The sequence below is a fragment of the Electrophorus electricus genome, chromosome 10, assembly GCF_013358815.1.
Source record: "Electrophorus electricus isolate fEleEle1 chromosome 10, fEleEle1.pri, whole genome shotgun sequence".
Lineage (NCBI taxonomy): Eukaryota > Metazoa > Chordata > Actinopteri > Gymnotiformes > Gymnotidae > Electrophorus > Electrophorus electricus.
The window spans coordinates 11,294,342-11,308,655 of record NC_049544.1 but is presented as its reverse complement, the minus strand read 5'-3'; the positions used below and the strand labels follow the sequence as shown (position 1 = coordinate 11,308,655).

The window sequence follows — 14,314 nt, the reverse complement described above, 5'->3', positions numbered from 1 at the left end:
TTGAACGTGAGGCTGAGCTGGCCGAGCTGGCCGAGCTGACTGTTTGTGGCTGCTGGAAGTTAATGAGCATGGCATCGTGCACGGCTCTTGGTTTGAGAGAACAGGAGAAAGCAGCTCTGGCTGACACAGCTGCAGTGGGTATTTTGTTGATAAAGACGTCCGTTTGAGCGAGGTATAAGCCGACTTCACGTCCTGTGCTAGGGCTGCATACTGCTGGCAGTGAGACTCAGAGAGGATCAGGCTGAGAGGCGGGGGATGGGGAGTGGGGGCGAGGCCTGGGAAACACAGGGAGGAAATGGCACTCCACCCTGATCCTGAGTGAGGTAGGGGGGAGTCAGAATACACCAGCATGAAGTGGAAAACATTTTTAAACGCTGTTCCAATAGAACACCACAGCCGATTAACAACTTATTCTGCGTACGTTAACGTCATTGTGCTGTAAGTTCATTAGCAGCCATTTTTACAATTCTTCTTGCTCTATTTCACAGACATAAGTGCATGTCATTCACATTGATGTTATTATAGCAATCAGGTTAAAAGCTTGAGAAGCACTGATTCTTCTGTACAGAAAGAATCACACAATTTCAGTGCAGGCTGGTGGACTCTGCACCATCTTTATACTAATGCTGGGAAAAGCTCAGTGTGACCCATATGATTTTAAAGTTCTGTTCAGAAGAAATCCAGCATCAAACACGTAAAATTCATGCCATAAAACAGTGCTAAGCATGAACTTCTTACTCAGTTGAAAAGTCCCAACCTTCTCACTCTTTATTCATAACAAAATTCCATTGTCCTCCACAAAAAGCCACAGCTGACACATGCACTCAGGCTGGCCATCACATATTACTCAAAGCTTTCTCCTCTTCAGTATATGGAGTATATACAGAACACATCTCTTTTGTGGAACTGCCAGCATAATATCACAACCATACTGTAGCCATAGTAGCAAGATCATTATATTATTCAAAGGTAGAGATCGAAAAATGCTCAACAAAGCAAAAAAATACAAATGAATTTAGCAATGTATATGCAGGTACTTATTATCACAGTTCAGGATGTTCTCTGTGGTGCCATTGAAGATGGGCTGGCATATTTGATGCATTTCAAGATGCGTAACCAAAGTGTACAGTAGTGATTTTACCATTGACATGATTTCCTTCTTCATACTCAACAGCAAACCCTGAATGTCTCACTGGTAGAGGGTCCACAATTTCAGAAATGCAAGTCTCCATGAAAATTGTGCTGCTGCGTTAGGCATCAATGCACAATTCAGCCATTTGGATAAACATGTTTGAACACAGTACTATTTAATTCAGTACTGATGCTTCATATAGACATGATTCTACATTCAATTGTAGAAAGCAGTACACAACTTTTGTTTTTTTAAAAAAATGCAAAATATGTCATTGTTAAAAGCTGTATCTATCTGAACCAATTTCATCATCATCATCATCATCATCATCATTTGTAGCCAGTGTACTGTCTCAGTGAAATTAAATAAACTGCACTTCAGATCACCTGGACTATGAGCCGAATAGCAAATTGCTGGACCGCAGCATACATTACTGGAGTGGGTGTGCGTGCACACACCCACCCACCCACATAATTAAATGAATAAGGTGTTGGGGATTTGTGTGCACAGCCTGAGGGCAAAAGGAATCAGGTATGTATGCTGCTCAGCTGAAGAAGTTGAGAGAAGATAGCAGAAGCATCAGTTTAAAGACGAGCATGAAGCCTGGAGCAGCTTGAGTGGTTACATAAGAGTGGCTCCGTTGGGAGAAGTCATGAGGAACACCACCCTCCCCCTCCCTCTCCTGACTGCACTCAACACCCCTTCTCCAGCCCGTCACAGCGCCAGGCCAACTCAGAACACCCTGTGGAACTGCATCCGTGCAAAACAACAATATGAATGCCTGCCATGCTGCTAACAGTCCTATTAGTCGATTTTATAACTTAGCGATGTTACCCCAAGAAAAGCAACCGAAGCCCAAAGGTAAGCAAATGGTTGCCTTTATAACCCAACTCTGCCGAGATGCATTGTCCAAGGCACTGTGTGGTTCCTGAAACACCTAAAAAGATGGCGTTTTGCACTGTGGAGAAGTAGATGTAAATGAATCCAATGTCAGCAAGGACAAGCTTGAGGAGAGTCTGCTGAAGGAACAAAGAAGCCTGTATTGAGAGGAAACCCAGCCATGCTGTTCGACTGGTCAGTTTGGCTGAGGATCACTGGGGCCCTGACTGATTCCTGTTTGCAGAAAGAGGCCCTCAGCTGTGCTTTATGTCTTCACTGTTGATGATGTCTCTAACTCTAGACTGAGAGAAAGCAGTTCAGAGATCACAGTTATTCAGGTTTGAGGCTTTTCTCCATAAATAAACCATGCTTTAAAGTTCCAACTGCTGGAGAAGAATCTTAATTTTGGTTTTGGAAAGTAGAGGATGTAATGTAATAGCAAGAAACAAATTCAACAATCTTGTTTCACATTTGAAGTAGACATGAGTAATCTATACCATGTTTAGTTCAGACAGAAATCAGAAGGGGTTAGATGGTATATATGTATCACTCACTTCCTTTTATGTATGTAAAACAGTCAAATGTAAAAGTATAAATGTAAAACAGCTGATGCAAGGCCATGGTATTCTAGAGCTGTAGGTGTCTCTGCAAGCCAAAAATTTGAATGAAACATGAATTTTGGATCTGATTGCTTACATCACTGTGTTTAAAGGGACATGATGGGCAATATTTCACAGAGCTACACTAAGATTAGCAACACTAAAACTGGCACAACATAGAAATGATGCTTTCTAATGATTTCTGAATGTTGCTATGTGGCATAAAATAACAACCCAAACAAAAACCCAGGAAAAGGAACCAAAAGGAAATTGAATATGACCTGTAAACTGTAAAGCAGTTTTCTTAACATGCAAGAAATATGAGGTTGAAACAAAGTGAGATAAAAGCCCAGAGTGTTTTGGAAGCACTTGAGGATCACAATGGCAGGAACCTACAACACCAAACAATTCTTGGCCTTGAATAGTCTTTAGACCCTAAATAAGCAATTTCATTGTGAAATTAAGAAATACAGCAACAACTGGTGATTCTTAAAGTACTGATAAAGGGCAAACATTTGGACATTTAAAGCTTCTAGAATAATAATAAAAAAAGAATGAATTTCTGAAAACCATTTCAACAGCACAGAGCAGAGAGCATTAAAAAAACCTGCCTTCTCAGAAATGAGCTTCAGTAATTCAGTCATTTCATATTTGATTATAACTGCAGAGAAATTAAATGTTGCAGAGTATGAAAATATTATGCCTCCACACGAGATTTAACTACTTGCTCTCATGACCTCTCTATGAACAGACAGAACAGATTATGTTTTTTTCCATATTTTACCCCCTTCAAACAGTATACTCCTACAGATGTCCTTGCCAGATAATGTCCATGGCGTGTACGGCTGGGACTCACCAGTGTGTGTACTAAAGTCCTGAGATGCAGTCTCCAGAGAGAGAGTCTGTCCCATGCTTGTGGCCCTAAGGGCCTGGCTGTGCTGCTCTGCCCTGAAAAGGGCACACCTTGCTAGGCTCTCACCTGTCTGACTTTAAGCTTGCCCTGGTTCTCCACTTCAGTAGGACTTTCTACTGCCAGCTGCTCTCTCCAGCCACTGCTCTTTACGGCTCTTGCTTGCTGTCTTAGTGCCTCTCTCACCAGCACTGCCTCCCTCTTACTCTCCTGGCATCCTTTACTCCTCCCTCGGCTCCTCCCCGCTCCTTTCCTTTACACGAAACCTTCCTTTCTGACTTTATAAATGAGCCTGCAAATCAGTGCAACTACAGATGGATGCTTATCATTCCAGAGAACCAGGGTTGAAATAAAATGCCTGTGTATACATGTGTATGGGCATACATGTGTGTGTGCGTGTGTGTGTGTGCGCGCGCGCGCACGCACGTGCACACATGTATGTGTGTTAGTTAAAGGAAAGGAAAGAGATTAAAGTGCTCGTCTGGTAGAACATTGAGAGATACTCAAGTATGATATGGTGAAGAGTGCAGTGGAACCTCACAGATTCCCACAGAATTGTCTCAGCTTGGAAAATCCAGTTATGTGCCTCCTGTCTTAGTTACAGCATACTGGCCAATACACGAAAATATAGATCACTTTACCTGAATATTATTTCAATAAATACAACAACAGAATCTTATTTCAAAATCTATATTTACAGTACAAGTTCATCTTAAATTAACCTTATACTGATCTGCCAGCGTTTCACAGATAACTCTATTGATTCAAAATTTATTCAGAATTATATCTAATGTATATCTTGTTCATACTTATATAAAATGTATAGTTTACATTTGGCCCTCTCTTTAACTGATAAATTTCACCAGTGAAACAAACAGAATATGGAATCAGTCTTCTGCCACTTGGAGGCAACAGCATGTAAAACAGCAGGAATTCCAGGCATGCATGTCTATCTAGCAGAGTCCACTAGGGAAAAATGCATGGCTTGATCACCAGTATAATGCCTTATTTCCCGTACTTGTCTGTTTCTCTGTCCACAGAAGGGGGGCACCCTTCTACATGTTTTGTGGCTGGAGTACACAGCACTTTTGAAGAAGGGCTGTCTTCAGTAAGGAATACAGCTTACTCCCTCTAAAAGCCAGCAATTCAGCAATTCACTGATTTGGGCCAAACACTTAATTGACTGATTAGTTACAAGCAGTTGGATGGCTCTTACAGTATTTCACAGGTGAACATACAGAGCAACAAATTGGAGGAGATGCCAAAGCACACTAGATGATATTTCACCTTAAAGTAAAGTGTAGCTCTCCTGTTTAACTGCATGAACAGATGATAAATAGATTGAATCCAGTGAATAATTTATAATTTGCATAATTTCTTCTCAAATGGCCTTGATTTGTAGCACCTTGCTGGCCTGTGGCTGGGCAGAACTGCCATAGGAAAAAGGAACAAGCCTTATGACAGAACATCCATCAGCAGCAAGGGAACATGTGAGGAAAGAGCACCAAGAGCACTGGGAGGGCTGAACAGAGAGGAGGAGCAAGGAGGCTGAATCAGTAGGCCTGTCTAATAAGAAAAAATATCTGCTGCCTGTTCAGTGTGGCATAAGGCAAAAGGTTGCTATACATAGGTGGCACAAATTATTTTTGCTACATTTTATGTTTGCACAACAACTGTAATTTCAGTCTAGACCACTGGGGCACTAGTAAGAAGGGCTGTAAGGATAGGAATTCCGAAATTCTGAGCACTTTATATAGCAGCCACTTTTCCTCTTCATCACTTACAAATCTTATTTTCTTACTAGCACAAAGTAACAAATTCTTTTGTTTTGTTTTTTTTACATTTATGTAAACTGGCACCAAATTTTAATGCTTATTTAAGCCAAATATAAAACAAGTTATATTTAGAATGATCTAAAACAGACCACACCATCAAGCCGTGTGTGTGGCTATGCATTCATATGTAATTCTATGGATATAAATTTAAACTTAATTCAATGGGATTAGCAAGTAATTTACACCAACATTCTTAAAAAGGTGCTTATATACAGCAATAGTGAGCCAAGCACAATTTTCTTTCCTGGAGCAGCAGCTATAAAATCTTCAAACTGCCAAATCACGCAGGAAAAAAAGTGCATATGGTGGCCTGAGAGAGAGAGCGAGGGTGAGACTATAAAATAAAGAGTCTCAAAATGAGATCTTGAATTTAGTTATTTTATTATGGTTCTGAAAGCACATTCCCTACCAATAAAATGGAACTGAATCAAGATGAGTTCAGAACTAACTGGCTATGGAGTCATCATCTCAGCACAAAACTCAAATGCATGTGCTCGAGTGAAAATAAATCCAGTCATGGGCAAGCTGTGGCCCGATTTCTCAGTGTCCCAGTTAGTGTCTACACTGGGGGTACTGGTCCAAACACAAAGAGCCTTCTGGTTGGTTCTGCCTCAATCCAAATCCTGTTGCTGCTGTGACCTGGAATACAAGCTATGTTCAACTGTTTGCGGAAACTGACACACAAAATGGCCCATCATTACGCTCAGTGGATTTGCTTTTTTTGTAACCAGGAGCATTACGTGCAGAGACTTGTAGGACTACATTATTGTTTTCACGCACAAACTGGATAAATAATTGACCAAAAGGGAGTCCTCAGAACCAGGAAAAAGGCCAATGATCTTTGTTTGTAGTTCAGAAGAGTAAGGTGTGAACTAAAAGGAGATTCTGCTCTTAGTAATGCTATCACATTTTCCTATATTGAATAAAGAGGATAAAATAAAATAAAAAAAATGTAACATAACTTTATCCAGTTTAGATAATAGCTCCATTTCCATAAAGCGAAGCCCCACACAAACATATGTTTGGTGCACAATCAAGGTCAAGAACCTCTCCTTAGCCTAAACAATCACTTACCACGATTTTCCATCACAGAAGCTGACACGAACCACTGAGTAGATCCTTGGGGAGTAAAACAGAGTTTATTCATCATCTTGACAAAGTATATATGATATTCAATTCTCCAGAAAGTCACATTTTCCAAGAACACATCATATGCATTATGATACAGTTAGGTGGCTGCTGTGGCTAGCAGTCCATCTTGAGTGAAGCATGTAATTGGTACAGCTTTTATCTGGGTTTTTTCATCTGTATGTTTTGAGCACATTTAAATGCTCCCCAAAATATCACTTACACTCCATTTAAAACAAAGTTGCAGGATTCTAGCAGCAAATATGCATATAGCATATATTCTAGTAGCAAATACGTGACGCTAGTATGAAAAACCAGTGCCCCAGAAAATCTGGACCCTTATGTCAGTTACAGCACTTGAGCCCTGACAGCTAACATTGGAAACACACAATGTAGACGGTCATTGGCCTTGTCAGGGGGTGGTCGTCTTCAGTGTATCCAGTTCACAGGTCTCTGACCAGCAGATAAGGTGCATGAGCTCTCCTTCACTGAGTTCCTACAGGAGAAAAAGGAGATTTTAAATCAAAATGGTCCAAGGACCGCTTATACACTTTAACTAGCACACTGAGACAAGGTGATCACAGGTTAATAGGAGTCATCAATAAAGTGAGACACACTCAAGTGCCCTCATTAAGAAATTGTCCTCTAATACTTCAGTCACTGGCTTCTTACAATGAGACACTGAATAAGCCTACTTACTTTACTTAGGCCTGCCATTATAAAAATGGAGGAGGACACTTTTGTAGCATTGGTGCTCATTTAGACACATTTTTCAGACCATTAATTTTAAATGGCAGCTATTTTCTATAATATGCTTAATGTTAGGAGACCTTGTGAGGTTTCAGTTGGTGAAGCTAAAGTCTATGAGCCTGATTTCAAATGAAATGCAGGGAAGAACAGGGAAAGAGGGAACACAGGGAAAAGGCAAGGAAAAGCAAAGACAACAGCAGACTTGATTAGAAATGAAAGAAAGTGAAAAAAATCTAACAAAATACAAACGAGCCGGGCAAACTGCTGCTGGAAAAGCATGATGCTGATATGGCACAGCAGTCTGCAACAGACTAGGACAAGGAGAGCAGGAGAGATATGTGGATAGAGAAGGTAAAGAGGAAGGGAGTGGGAGAAAAAGAAGCAAAGCGGTAGAAGGAGAAAGAAAGAAGGGAAAAGGCAGAATGATAGCGCGCGCGAGAGAGAGAGAGAGAGAGAGAGAGAGAGATGAAGAGATAGAGTGGGAGTGAAAAATGCTAATGAATCTCTCCCAAGGCAGGGCAATCGATTAGAGTGAGACAGTAAGCCAGCAGTGCTGTTCACCCCAGATTCTCTCAGGTTCCATCTGCAGCAGCAGATGAAAAAGCAAGACGTTGACAGAGCAGCAACCATGCAGAGCCAATCTTACTGCACAATTCATGTAAGGTGTAATCAAAACTAGGCTGTTTCTAATTTAACACATTTTTACATTCTAAATGCAAGCACCAACCAGAACACAGGTGCTGTGAAAGACCATTGTACCTCACACATGAACACATATGAATTTGGTCTGCAGTTCCAACCAGGCATCTGTAATAGTGTTGGGAACATAAGAGGAGTTTTGCAGCTTATTTTTAGTGTTGCTAACTCAAGCAGATCTGCAAATCCCTGCCCTTTCCAGGGATGATGAAGGTCAGGCAAAAGACTATAGGCTCTATTTTTGTGGACAAGTGCAGGAATAAGGCACAAAACCACAGCACAAGCACACAAGCACGATCAACAGATGTGGTCAGGTGTGACACTGCAATATCCAATCAGATCAATTCCTTGTTCCCTTTAAAAGCCGAGCGTGAGCTAGTGACACATTGCAATGACGATTTTGTTACGGCAGCGAGAATGCAGGAATGTCACCATAGAAATTCAGAAGTGAGGAAAGACAGACTTGTCAGGGAAGTACAGAGTCCCAACACCAAAATATATGGTACTAGAAGCTGACCTTCCAGTTCTGATGAGATTAAACTGGCCTGGATGAGGTGGCTCAAGTCATAAATGAACCCTTTTCAAGTGGCATTCATTGTATTTTTATAAAAAGTATGATTAATAAAAATAAATAATTATTAGCAATACCAATGATAATCATGATAATACATGCACTGGCCACTTTATTAGGTATACTATGCCATGGCAAAGCAAGGACCAACCCAGTACTAGCAAGGTCCATCAGGGTGGCCGATGAGTATACATGTTATTATTATCAACATTATTGTTATTTACTGTGATTTACTTACATAATTTTGAGATCGCTGATTCTTTAAATAATACAATTTTCCATTTTTATTGACATGCAAAGTGTCTGATTCACATTTATTGGTGACAGTAGAATTGTTTTTCCTTACTAAAAACAAAATGTAATCAGTTTTATATAGTTAGTAATTGAGATATATATTTTTAGTGGGGTGGTGTTCATAGTCAAAATCTCATGAGAAATCAGGCATGACTATTTTCTTGCTTAAAGTGAGGAAAATACCATGTTACACTTGCATTTATGATAAGAGCAGGTCCAAGGAGGCAGTAGTGCAAGCACTGTTTTAAGCCAAAATGGGTTAAAAAAGACTAATGTAGCACCAGATTTTAAATGTCACACCCTGCAGCACCACTCCATCCAGCTTGTCGCAGCCATATTTATTTATTTATGTCCACCAAATGAACAAATGGCAATAAATACGCATGCGAAACATGCCCTACAAAATTAGTTAAATGTAGCATTGGGTGGCTTTAAAGCCCCAGCACAGCTAAAAAATTGGTGCGCTATAGGTTGAAGTGTATATGCGTCAGGTCTGGTGATTGTTAGGGGTGGAGGTCACAATTTTATTAGTTAGGTTAGTAAAATATTGTCTCTGTGTGCATCAGAAATGGAGAAGAAGGAGAGAAATATTTTTGACTATGGATAGAAAGACAATAAGAATAAAGGGTTTCTAATGCCACAAAATATTTTAAAAATAGAATGTCTCTTTTGTGGACCACATATTACCTCTTTTAGGTTTTATATATAGGTGAGGGCCTAGCTCCTAGTTAACCTTAAGGGTCTAGCTGATATTAACCTTGCAGCCATGTGGCTTCATGAGCTAGAGCTACGAAGACTGAGGTTAGCAAGAGTTTGTGCACTTAGCTTCACATTTTTGCGGATTCCAAATAATCCAAAAACTGTAGAGCACTTCCCAATGAATCATGAACTCTGTCCAATGGTGTAAATCTGCGTTAACCATTTCAAATGGGGTTCCCATTAAGGATCTTCAGATATGCATCATGCAGAAGAAGCAAATGATCTACTTCTAGATTTGCTAATAGTTTATGATAAGCAAAATTTAATGACCAGTTTTGCAGGTACTGGCCTAATTTCAAAATGGCCATCACTGGTTTCTCAGCTGCTTGTTTGGATGTACAGATAGTATACCCTCTGATTTTAACAATGAAGAAGCTACTGTGGGGGAATGGAGGTTGGGCCTGCTATTTTCAGCCATAGTTAAACTGAAGAAATGTGAAGAGTAATTCCCCTGCAGAGTTAAAACCAATGGAATAAAAACTTCTCATATTAATTCATATAGAGAAAAGTATATAATTACATTCATGTGTAAATATGCAAATACATAAAAATGGTGATGTAAAACAGTGCTTAACAAGATGACGAGGCACTCAGTTTTACTAGACTACTATTTACTGCACAACACCTTTTAGGCAAGTGTCAACAAAATGAAACACTGAAACCTCTGAAAGAAACAGAATTTGAGTAGTCTTATGTCTTACTGTTAAAACCACTGGCTTGGATCTCTGTGCTTTGTTATCTTGATAAATAATCTGCATAATGTGTCAAAATATTAGTCCATTTTGTACTTCACAATTGTTAAGTTATAATCACAGCTAACAAATGTTAAGCATGGTCTCTTGGATCTCTTGTTTGTGCACATTTCAGCAACAGAGAGGAGTCACTCGTATAAAAGGAGCCCAACATTACCTTTGACAAAATAAGCTAATTATACAATAGGGTTCTCCTCCTTAAGTGCTTGACTGCAGTCAGAAATTACTGATATGTTAAAATGAAAATGTATCTTATAAATATGCCTGTTGCACTACTAATAGTGGCTTGTGCCTGCATGTCCTGAGCAGCTAAATGTATTTAAGACTGGGAAAATGTGGAACATGCTAGATTAATAATAATAAAAAAAAAATACAGCAATCCTCAAATCTTAACATCAACAAGAATATTCCATAGTGCAAGCCAGCAAGGTAGAATGTTAACATAAACCATCTCCAACATAGCTACTATCTTACATTACTGCAACTATCCCAAATGACCCAGAGGTGGGTTCATTTGCAAACACATGCAGCAGATGTATTCACATCATTAAATATCCACTGTATTGCTTATTGCTTCATGCTAGATAAACTGAAAAATGGCTCATCAGATTCCATGTGTATGTGTGTTTCAATAATGTGACGAAGTCTCTCAGTGTATGAAAATGTCGCTTCTGTGCTGGTCTGCTAGGTGGTCCAGTAAAAGGGATTTTTCTAACACTTAATATTAAGGTTCACAACATGATGTTGGATTGGTGATCCTACCAGTGCAGGTTCCAAAATTACTATAACTTTGAAAATGCTGCTTTACTTTCACAGACCTTTGTCCCTTCATTAGCCTGTATGTAGATGTGTTAGGTGTCTAAAGCAAGTGGAAATTATTTCATTTGAGGCCATTTACACACAGACATGTTGACCATCATGGAGATTTGCAATTTTTCTGTTTTTAGAACTCAGACAATGCTATTACTATTTTTATATTATGCATATAATGAAAAAATATTTTACATTTGGTTAAAACAAAGAAAATATACACTAATATACACTGAAATCATTTTACCAAAGTTGTTACTGATAATTTTTTATCACCAACTTTATAAAAACCGCTCTGTACTGCCATAACCTTTCATTCTTTAAATTTTTCACAAGCTACCAGGAGGCACACACTACATAGTGTAGCTACTTGTGTTGTTTTTTTCACATGCTATGCAAGAAGACTGTATCTGTAGACTATTTACATCCACCGTGACTTCTTAAAAAGACAGTAATAACACACGGTTATGGAAATCATTCAAATTACCAAATGTATGAAACAGTATGTTTGGTTTTATACCACAATATAATAGCAATATAACTAAAACCAACCACTCTACTGCCAATGCCAACAGCAGTGTAATGATATATTACAAAGTGTAATGAGTAAATGCACATCTGCAGCTAAAGTGCTAACTATTAGTCATGCTGTGAAAGTAGGCGTTTATGTTACTCAGACTGTATCATAAGTTAAATCTACATTGTTTGACGTACATTCTTCCTTGCCTTAGAGGCTTACAGGCTTGGCCTCCTATACTTCATCATCCCTATTCTCTACATGCAAAATTATATTTGATTACTGATTAAATGCCAGAGATTAATTCTTCCAGTATCACAGTATTGGTATTATACTAAAACCACCACTAAGACCCTGGAGGAACATAAACATTTTCCCCACAGGTCATCCTTAAGCTTGACACTGCATAAACTTCCAGACATAGATGTAAGGCCATGTGTGTCCAACGCTGCCCCCTGAAGACCTTATGGTAAACAGCAAGGTTGACTACTGCTGCAACAGTCCACTCACCATTACAGCCAAACATAACTGCACTACGTGCCATCTGATTCCCAAATCAATCCTCAGTTTCAGTCTTCGGTTTCTTCTTTGACTATTTCATGTCTACCAATCATTTTTCTGGCTTTTCTTGAAACAAGAGGTTGTCACACCTGAGTTGAAGAATTTCAAATTTATCTAATCTGTTAAACAGATCAAAGTTCCCTCCAGATATTTTCCTGTGAGTAGCTAACCTTGTGTTTATTTCCCAAACACTTAAAATATATATTGCTGACATGAGATAAAGAACAGCATAATAAATGTTTTGAAAATGGGAGTCACTGAAATTACTGCACAACTTCAGAGTGAGGGGGCCGAGTGGCAGAGGTGAGTGCTTAGCTAAAACTTAGTGAATGTATGGAAGGTGGTCCAGTGGCAGGGTCCTGAAAGAGAGAAGATGTCAGTGTTTCAGTTACTGTAAATCTGCGCGCAATTCTCCAATAGCTCATCAACTGTGCTGAGTCACTCACTGGGATAAGGAAGAGTGCTCAAACCATTTCCCTTACTACAACAAAGCCTGTTTGTGTCTGCATGTGTCTGTAAGGGAGCTAAGACGCCCTAACTGTGGGAAGGCTGATGCTCAAATTGTAATTCCCTTAGGCTTCAATTTCTGCATGGCACTTTACAAAACTGGAACTCAGTGAGACCTTACACATAGTGATATTCACTCTATCACATACACAAAAACAAAACACATGCTTGCACAGAACACATATGTATGCGCACACACACACACACACACACACACACACACACACACACACACACACACACACACACACACACACACACACACACACACACACACACACACACACACACACACACACACACACACACACACACCTCCCTCAGGATAGGAAGTGTGAAAATGGGATGTAACTGGCCTAGTTCCTGTTTGAACATTAACTCTTCACAAACCACCATGCACCAGTTAAAATGCAACTGTTAAAAAGAATATCCTTAGGGAACAAAGATCAGCTGTACTGTAAATTAAACAGGGAACTTATGTGGTATGTAGCAAATTGAACAGTATGGTCTCTTCACTGTTTGCATATTCACTCAATCATAAAAAAAATGACAGAACTTAGGTCTGAAACACATTTGCTTTGGGAATCAATGAGATAATGTCATTGCATGACCTTGAAAAATTTGTAGTTTGCTTTATTCTGTGATCTTTTTGATTTAATAATGACCGGTTGACCACTCCTAGTCTATATTCATAACACATTTTCTCCTCTAATCCATCAATACATCAATGGCAAGCCAGCAGAAACTGCAGCAAAGTAATGACACAAAAAAGGAAAAGAAAGTCAGAACAAAGTCCAAAATACCTCCAGGAAACAAACAAGTCACCAATCTATTGCTGAGTGAAAAAATGGTACTCTACTGCATCTAACAGCATCAAACAATAGTGGAACTTCACAAAAATACCTTATATGTGCAAAAACACCTTTCTTGCACTTTGGAAAAAAAAAAAAGGGCCTACAACTTTAATGCCTAAGAATATCTTAACACACATAGCATGGGGCTTAGTGTCTCACATCAGGCTACAACACCACAAAGCTGTTTTCTCCAATCATCATCAAAGAAGATGGAAAAAAGAAAATGAGGATGAGATTGCAGAACATTTTTCACAAACTATCTACTGTAGTAACAAACAATATCTTCTATTGGATGCGGTGATACAATAATGAAATGCCAAGGAGAGCAGTTAGCTCAGTTGTGCACTCTTTAAATAGCACCCCATCCTGTGATGAAGCGCCATGTTCACAAGTTCTGATATGGGGATAAATAGCCAGCAACAACGATGAGAAAATCGTTATCTATGCATGCTTCAGGGCAGCGGTGAGCTCCAATTTCACATTTGGCTGCCAAATACGGGGGAGAGGAGATGTGGAGTGGAGTACTACTCAGAAAGGCTGACCCAACGCGCTCATACTTACAGAGCTTCCTGCAGATGCGGGTCTGTGTCTATGGGGAGGACTTCTATCCAGTTGGATGTCTATGTGGAGGCTGCGAAGCGAGACCTGCAGCCAGCTCTATCTCCCTCCTCCGCGCACAGATCACCTCCACATCCTCGGCCCCGTCTAGAACGAGTGGACGGTAGCGTGTGTTCCCATTGCGGGCCGCCTGTACGTCACA

General features: G+C 39.7%; 1 protein-coding gene across 1 annotated transcript in view; it reads right to left on the bottom strand.

Annotated features, from left to right (window-relative positions):
• The window catches only part of phactr4b (phosphatase and actin regulator 4b), a 30,357-nt gene that overhangs the window by 13,938 nt on the left and 2,105 nt on the right, over positions 1-14,314 (bottom strand). The window contains 2 exon segments of the mRNA XM_027001610.2: positions 6,430-6,474; positions 6,873-6,979. Coding sequence (XP_026857411.2) covers positions 6,430-6,442 — 13 coding nt within the window. The 5' untranslated portion in view covers positions 6,443-6,474; positions 6,873-6,979.